General features: G+C 34.7%; 1 protein-coding gene across 1 annotated transcript; it reads right to left on the reverse strand.

Annotated features, from left to right (window-relative positions):
- Positions 1 to 74: 74 nt before the first annotated feature.
- Positions 75 to 5,994, reverse strand: LOC145557474 (putative leucine-rich repeat receptor-like protein kinase At1g68400). Its single transcript, XM_081618655.1, has 3 exons — positions 4,553 to 5,994; positions 1,057 to 1,380; positions 75 to 655 (listed from the first exon to the last, which is right to left on the reverse strand). Exons 1-3 carry the CDS (start codon positions 5,895 to 5,897, stop codon positions 312 to 314), a joined length of 2,013 nt encoding a protein of 670 aa, XP_081474781.1. The 5' UTR covers positions 5,898 to 5,994; the 3' UTR covers positions 75 to 311.
- Between the last annotated feature and the right edge of the window lie 2,982 nt (positions 5,995 to 8,976).

Here is an 8,976-nt window from a genome sequence, read left to right on the forward strand (position 1 = left end):
TTTTTCAACAATGATATAGATGCGAGTAACAATATGTTAATACTAAATTCTAGTTATGCAAAAGAAACTTTGAGTTCTATTTTGTACGTTGCAGATTTCTAAGAGCAAATTTCCACTTTTTGCTTCAAGCAAACCATCTACAATATAAATAATATTACCTCTATAGTAAGCTAGAAAGCCTAGAATCAAATGGAAATGAAACCGGCATTTTAACTGGTTAAACCTAATTTACATCACTCAAGAGTCTGAGAGTTTATATAATGGCTTTGAGAAGATTCACATCGTACAACTTGTGTTGCATAATCATTGATTCATTGGCTAACGCCCCCTGTATCCTCAGAGATAGAAGGTGAATCAGAGTCAAAGTTATCGTGTGATGGTGATACTTCTACGCCACGTATCTCCTCAATCATTTTGACCACTTGCCCCATTCTAGGCCGATGGTCAGGAGATGCAGTGGTACAGGCCATGGCAATCTGCAATAAGCCCACCATCTCCTCCTCAATGTCCTTGTACCTCATTAACTCTAGATCGAAAACCTCAGCAGTCCATTCTTCCCTTACTACTGACTGCACCCATCTCGGAAGATCCACCACCCCGCCAACTCCTACTGTGCCATAAGGTCCACTTCCCTCTACTATTGATGGATACTTTCCTGTAAGCCAAAAACACAAAATGTGATTAGTGTGACATAATGGTGTCTAAGTTTATCAACACTATATCTCAAGAGCTACTCTTTGATACTTGATTGAGGGGCTCGTCAAAATAACATGTAGCAACCTGTAGGATACATGCCTACCATGGGTATAGAAAGGCCGATCAACCAGTCAGAGTAACAACATTTTAGAGAGTGCAGCAATAAGTAAATGATTGCAGCCAGATATGTAATAGGGATGTTTGCATATGGAATATGACTTCATGAGCATGTTTCTTTCTTTCACGATATCTTTTTGTAATTTATACGTCATATTTGTCATTTTTAATGGCAAGTAGACATAATCCCTAGAATCACATAAACTACTTGTTTAACGATATAGTTATCATTATTCCAAATACCTGTTAGAAGCTCAAGCAGCAAAACCCCAAAAGAGTAGACGTCAGCCTTTTGGTTGAGCCTGCGACCATCAAGTGATTCAGGAGCACGGTAGCCATTTGATCTTGCATTGGTGGTTGAATTAGGGGCAAAGCTTGAGAGACCAAAGTCAGACACACAAGCATCACCAGTTTTATCAATGAGGATATTTGTCGATTTGATATCACCATGGATCAGCTTGAGGGTTTTGCATGAGTTATGGATGAATGCAACTCCTCTCGCTGCTCCTGCAGCTATCTTTAATCTCGTTGTCCAGTCTAATGGGGTTCGTCCAGGTCCTCTGTTTCCTGCCACATAAAAAAATGTGGTTTTTACTTCCTGAGAAAATCTAATAGTAACAGTAACAAGTATTCTAATTATAAGTTTATAACTACTCGGTCAAGAACTTTTACTTTACAAATGCATGTTGTTGAGTTATTGAGAGTAATCATATGTTTAAATTAATCATTAAACAAGTGATTCAAATTTCCATGTCCCCAAACTTCAAGACTATCAAATTCAATATAATACTAGAAAGTAGAAACTAGTCATTTTATAGATCAAAATTTCACACACGCATAATGTAGATGGTCACATGATACAAAGACAAACAGTTTAGCAGATCAAGATCATATGCCTCGAGCTGGAAAAGACATCAAATATGGAATGGGAACAAACACTAAAATCAAATTGGAGTCCTCGTTTAATTATTTGTGAATATTTTAATTAATAATTTGCTCCGATCTTACCACGAAATATAAAATAGTGTAGACTCTATAACAGCAAATTTTTGCTAGAAAAAAGGGAGCGAAATTACACTGACTACCCTTTACTTTTTCAAAACAAAGTAGATAAAGTAAGTAACAAACTGAAAATTGCCACCTTTTGCTAGAAAATTTTATGTAGTTGAGCGTTACTCATGCCAATACGGCAACACCCATCATTAAAGAAGAGATTTCTAACTGTTGCATGTGGTCAATGATATGATAATTCTATAATAAAAAAAGAGATTTTTGATTAATTCCTTTCAAATACTCGTATCGGACCCTTAACATTCAAATATGGGTAGAATGTAAGAAAACAAAATAACCAATTAACCGAGTAGGACAATTAGACAAGTGTAACATCGATATCCAAATAATATGAAGAATGTAAGAAAACAAAGTGAAGCAACACCTTCAACTGTGAAGACCACCACCAAGAGAGGGGCCCACAATGGGTGTGCTTGAACTGTGAGCTTGTGAGTTGTAAGTGGAGCACATAATTAGTTTTAGAAATATAAGCAGATTTTCTGGGGTGGGGTTCTTTTGAGTGAAAAATAACATAATTAAGCCATGAAAAGAACAAAAAGGCAATATTATTAGGTACTTTATGATGAAATGAAGATAAACGCTCTCCTATAATTCTGATTTTGAGGGTTTTAAAGGTTTTGATGTAAACACGGTCGTGTGAGTATCACATAAACGCTCCCACATCATTATCTTAGTATCTTCCCCTTTCCCCAAAATGGAGCAATGATGTTTATGTGAGGGGTAGAATTCATTCACTTTGTACAAAAAACTGAACTACTACTACAGTACAATAACAGAACTGTTTTTTCTTTCTTGGCCCACATGCAATCTCCTTTCTTTAATCCCCGTCCCCCCAAATAAGGTACTCATAGTGATTATTTTATTCGCTAGGTAGACCAGGCAAAACCGACTCATATGAATATATAAACTCAATAATCCGTATAAATATAAATTGAATTTAATAGACCCGAAGCAAATCAAAGTCTAACTACATGATCCAAACTGAATGATGTGTATGCCAATGTACATATCTTTAGGTCTAATTTGAAAAAGACACAAAATGCATAGGAGTTCATCCAATAACACCCTCAGCTATCCAAAACATGCTCCTTATGTTCTAAGGTATCTCAAAACATCTTCAAAAGCTCCAACAAAACCACCAGAATACCCTTGATATTGAACTACAAGTTTTTTATTTACAATAGTTTGACTTCCACATATGCCTAACACAAAACTTTGACCATTAATTAATGATTACTAAAACTATAAAGATTTTATATTTTCTTAAAAAATCCATCTAGGCTATTTCAATAGCATTTCACATAATTGTTCTTATAATTGACTTAAATATTATGATCAAAATTAGTACTCCGTGTATAAATATTACCAAAGTCAAACTGTGGCAAAATTATTATTAAACCAAATTACCCCTGTATCATGTTTATGATTTAATAAGAATATTAATTAATAAATTGAGAAGAAGGAATTCAATATCAGTATAAACAATAAAACATACATGTGTCTACTTTGGACCTTTTGTGTCTAAGAATCCAATAAAATTATACATACACACCAATGGAATTGACCTCCAAATTGTTTTTTTCCTACAGAGTACTATAAACTTGACCCTTCTTAATATCTTATATTAGCTACATTACAAAAAGAAATCGTACATTCATACTTTAAACCAAAAAAACAAGACCTTAACTTGGTATAGAATTTTAGAATAAAGTTGAACATTAACACACATCACATGCATATTCTGCCATGACGCTACTTCCAAGCTAGCCAATAAATGGCCATTCATAATTTCTTAATTAACGCAATATTAATTATTAGTGGTTATGCTAATTAATTATCTTTACAATTCAATTACCACCTACTTGCTTCCATTTAAGGGTACAATATTTCATCTTACACTCTTCCAGCTAATTCCTTAATACCTTCATCTTCTAATATTGCCAAAATTAATTTCTTGATTTGCCTGATTAGTATAGTACATACATGGTACATCCCATTTTATATGTACTACCTCATTTTTTATGCTATTCTCTAGCTTATCATTACTCTCACTAGTGAAGTATACGTTAGAACCTACTCCTACTTCTATACAACATTTAATGATTCAATCATTCAACTAACTAAAACCCACAAAAAACAAACAAACAAACAAAAAAACGAGGGCTAAGTAACCAATTGATCAACTTTTTTTAACCTTGTGTTTTAACAACCGGCTAGTCGGGCCAAAATCGAGTCATCTAATATCGAATACACCTTGGTTTCAGGCAAAGATATATATTGATCGATTTATTTTAAGATTTTTAGCCCCATATCTCAATATCATCTAAGATTACCTATGAAAATCGGATCAAAATCAAGTCATCTAATTTCAGTTCCAACTTAGTTATAAGACAAGTCATGCGAGTCGATTCCTAAACATACAAGTAAAGTATCTAATATTTGTAATGCGATTATGTTACACAAATCAACTAGAATTACTTCAAAAAACTAAAAAGCTGTTAATTAAAACAAAAAATCGATTCCTAAACATACAAGTAAAGTATCTAATATACAAGTATCTAATTCAAGTATGTGACACAAATCAACTAGAATAACTTCAAAGAACTAAAATGCTGTTAATTAAAACAAAATATAATCAAAATAAGGAGAAAAGAGAAAATATATTTACCATGAAGAAGCCAGAACAAGCTGCCATTAGGCAAGTAATCAAACACCAACAATTTCTCATCCCTAGCAAAATAATAAGCCTTCAAACTAACCAAATTTGGATGCCTCAACCTCCCTAAAACCTCCATTAGTTGCTCAAACTCTTTCTTCCCACCAACCTGAGCCTCTTTCAACCTCTTTACCGCCACTACACTTCCGTCATCCAAAACAGCCTTATACGCCGTCCCAAACACCCCTTTCCCCAACATCTCCGCCGACGCTCGTAACAAGTCTTCTAACTCAAAACTCTTTCCTCCTTCGAAGAACACCATCCGACCCGGCCGGTCCAACCCGGCAAGTCCACTCGGGTATGGACTCGCCGAGTACACAATTTTCTCTCCTCCTGAAACTACCCCTGAATTCTTGTTCTTATTACTCCTCCAGAAGTAACAGTACAGGAGTAAACTAATAGCTGCTAACACCAAAATATCTCCGACAATAATTGCAATAATAGCCCATAAACTCAATCTACCGTGATTATGACCCGGATTTTTCGCCGGGTAATCTCTCGACGGCACGGTGGATACCGGCGAGGATGAGACGACGGCGGTGGTGGGTCCCACCGGTGGTGGAACGGCGTCGTTTCCGGGTTTTGCCGGGTCGTTGGAAACCTCCTTGCAGCTCAACAATGGCAGTCCACAAAGAGCTTTGTTGCCGGAAAACGCAGAATCTGGGAAAGTAGAGAGAGATTTGGGTATTTGACCACCTAATTTGTTTCCAGAAACGTTGAAATCCTGAATGTGGGGGAGATTCAACCCGATAATTCCGCCGGAAAACGCATTCTCCTCTAACCGAAGGGTCAACAGATGAGTCAAACGATTGACATTTTGCGGGATTACACCGGAGAAGGTGTTATGGGAAAGATCAAGGCGGTAGAGGCGGAAGATGGAGGTGACGGAGGCGGGAAAGTCGCCGGAAAAGTTGTTGTAGGACAGAAACAGGAGTTTGAGGTTGGAGAGAGGGGAGAAATCCGGTGGGAGTTCGCCGGAGAAGTGGTTGTGCTTTAGAGAGAGGACACGAAGATGGATAAGTGAAAGTAAGAAGGTTGGGAAGGTGCCGGTGAGGTTGAGGTCTTCAAGGACGAGCTTAGAGACGCGGTTTTGAAGACAGGAGACGCCGTGCCAAGAGCACGGGGTGGCCGTGGTGTTCCAGGAGAGGGAGTTGGAAACGTCGGCAGAGGATTTGAAGGAGAGTAAGGGTTGTATGTCGGGGTGGGTGATGGCGGTGGTGTGGTAGAGGGTGGTGAAGAGGAGAAGGAGAAGGGTGGAGTGGAAGAGGTGGTGGTGGAAGGGAGGGTTGTTCGCCATTAATGGTGGTGAGAAAGTGAGGGAGAACTGAAGAAGTGTGTGAGTGTAAGAGAGTACTGAGAAGGAGTGTAGTCTGTAGTGAGAAGAACAAGTGACTAGTGAGGGGTTGTTGAGGTGGAGCGAAGAGAAACGGTTGGAGAATAAGGGTGTGGAGTAAATGACAAAAATGTTGTGCAACGGTAAAAAAAAATATTAACTGTTGTGGAGTACGGTAAAAGAAATTTAAGATTATTTGTAGTTAAGAGTTAATTTTTTTGGTGTTTAAAGAGCCACAAGGGCGGGGGTGAGAATCGATCCCAGGATCTTCTGGAATCGGAAGGGAAGCTCTAACCACTTGAACTATCCCTCACTCTCTAGTTAAGAGTTAATTTAGTATGCCATGAGATTATAATAAGGATAATAGTAAAACTATTGACATAAAATACTTTACAATTATAGTGTGTTGCAACTATTATGACATTTTCATTTAAGGAAGTGTTGCAACTATAAAGAAACGGAGGAAGTATATAATTAAGAAAATTTTGTAAATAACCCTCCTTCGAAACACCCTACAATATATCATATTACTAATATATAAAGGCGATCTCGACATCTCGTAATCAGGCCACAAGACGGTGACACTTAGCAATCCAGTTATTTGCCATGTGTCACAGCTAGAATGTTTGGTTGTTTATAATAGCTTTTGAAATTGGCTACTATACGTATTTTTTGGTGCTCAACTGGCTACTGTATTTAAGATGACTGTTTAGTGAGTTAAGTTGTTGGCTATTTATTAGATAATTTGTGGGCTTGCTTTTTTTTTGATAAAAAACCAGCTTTTACGTTGACCGAAAAGCCAATTACCAAACAATTTTTTTGGCTGTTTATTAGATAATTGTGGGCTTGCTTTTTCATTTTGGCTTAAAAGCCAGCTTTTTCGTTAACTGAAAAGCCAAGTACCAAACAATTTTTTTGACAGTTTGACCACATAAATAAGCCAAAAGTTAATCAAAAAGTCATTGCCAAACATGGCCTTACTTGTAATTGAGTACATACTCCAATTAGTCTATATGCTTCCATACCTTTATAAAAGTATGATTAACATCTTATGAATAGAATTGAAACGATTATGCCCCTAAAAATAGAAAAAATTTGTCAAGAACTACATGCATGCTTAATAAGGGTATTTGGAAACAACTACCCACTAAAAAATTTTATCAAAAAAACTACCCCTTAAATTTAAAAAGTTAGAGCAGCACTACTCATTTGCATTTTCCGGCGAAAAAGTCCGGCGTGTAGGCCCACTTTTTCAATTTTTCTTCTGAAAATTCCTAATTGAAGAAGTGAAAACAGGTAGGGTATGCAATTCATAGGTAATTCTTCTCTTTTAATCCATTAATTATGAATTTTGATGTTAGGGTGTCACGATTAGAAAAATTAAGGTTCATAGAAATTGGGGATAATTTGAAATTGGTTGAATTTGTTGCTTTTAATTCAAATTGGTTATCTTAGGGTTACGAATTAAGGTCCAATTTGTTATTGCATCGTGTCTTTTAAAAAAAAAATTGAAAAAGTGGGCCCATGCGCCGGACATTCTCACCAGAAAATGCAAATGGGTAGTGCTACTCTAACTTTTTAAATTTAGGGGTAGTTTTTTTTATAAAATTTTTTAGTGGGTAGTTGTTTCCAAATACCCCTATTAAGCGTGTACTTCGTGACAAATTTTCCCTAAAAATATTTACATATCTACCCCATTTAAAAGTATGAATGCACTTTTATGAATAATGTTAGACGATTATGTCTCTAAAATGTACATTTACATATTTTCCCTCATACATGTTTTTTTATTTTTATTTTTTTTTATTTTTTTTTATTTTTTTTTTTTTTTGAAACATTAAGAAAAGTTTGTGGACATTTGTATAGCTAAATAGTTTGGGTTACAATTAAAGTTATAAAATAACACTAAATTGAAAAAACTTCCTTGACATGCTTGTTATGACATACGTATAGCATGGTTTTTTTTTTTTTTTTTTTTTTGAGGGAAACGTATAGCATGGTTAGTCACACTAGTTTTAAAGAGGTATGCACGCGGTAGTCACACTAGCTTTAAAAAGGTATCCAAAACAAATCCATGTGGGATATGCGAAAAATTTTCACATTGCAGCTATTTAAATTATGTATTTTGCTAATTATAGCCCAAAAGTACTACGAGTAATAAATTGTTAATTGCAATCCAATTCAATTTTTTTATCGATTAGCGTGCCAAAAAATATCTCGCTAAGATTTTAGGGACCATATTAGACGTTTAAGGTGTAGATTGAGCTTAGAATTGGGGAAAAATTAACGTAGGTGCCTCGTTTTCATGGAAAAAAAAATAGTTGCACACAAATCGATACATTTTTTAAATGTAAAATAAGTCATTTATGTTTTTTTTTTTTGCCACTTTAGAGCTCAATTTTAATCCTTAAGGGCTAAAATGTCCCTCAAAATCTTAACAGAATATTTTTTGGCACATAAATTTATGAAAAAATTGAATTGAGTTGCAATTTACAATTTTTTTTTTTTTTTTTTTTTTGTTCTTTTGTGCTACAATTTGCAATTTTTTTTAAATAGTTGTAACTAAATGTAAGCCTGTGTGTTGCATGGTTTTAGTTATTATGATGTGTGGATCGCTATGATTTTTAAAAATCACAATAGTTATGTTCAAAATCATTTTTATTGTGAATCTTGAAAAATATTTTTTTAAAAAAATATTTGATATATTGTTTTTACAGTCTCATTTAAGTATTGTACAATTATTCAAAGTTGTAAATTTTTTTTTTCTTTATGAATAAACAATTTCTTTTATGATTTAAGAAATTTAATATTACGTTCGTTATTTTGCTATATTTTAATTCTTAATTAAATTGTAATCCTTTTATTTAATTTAAAATTTTGTATATTTATATATCTCATTCACTGGATATTTGGATAAAATTCCTAACATCATATGATAACCCATTTTTTTTACAATAAACCTATCTTTTGTTGTTTTATTTACTTTACTTGGCATTTGAATTTACAATTTCAAATTCATTAATTTTGCTTGTGTGGCGATTGA

Source organism: Chenopodium album, chromosome 1 (assembly GCF_948465745.1).
Source record: "Chenopodium album chromosome 1, dcCheAlbu1.1, whole genome shotgun sequence".
Taxonomy (NCBI): Eukaryota; Viridiplantae; Streptophyta; class Magnoliopsida; order Caryophyllales; family Amaranthaceae; genus Chenopodium; species Chenopodium album.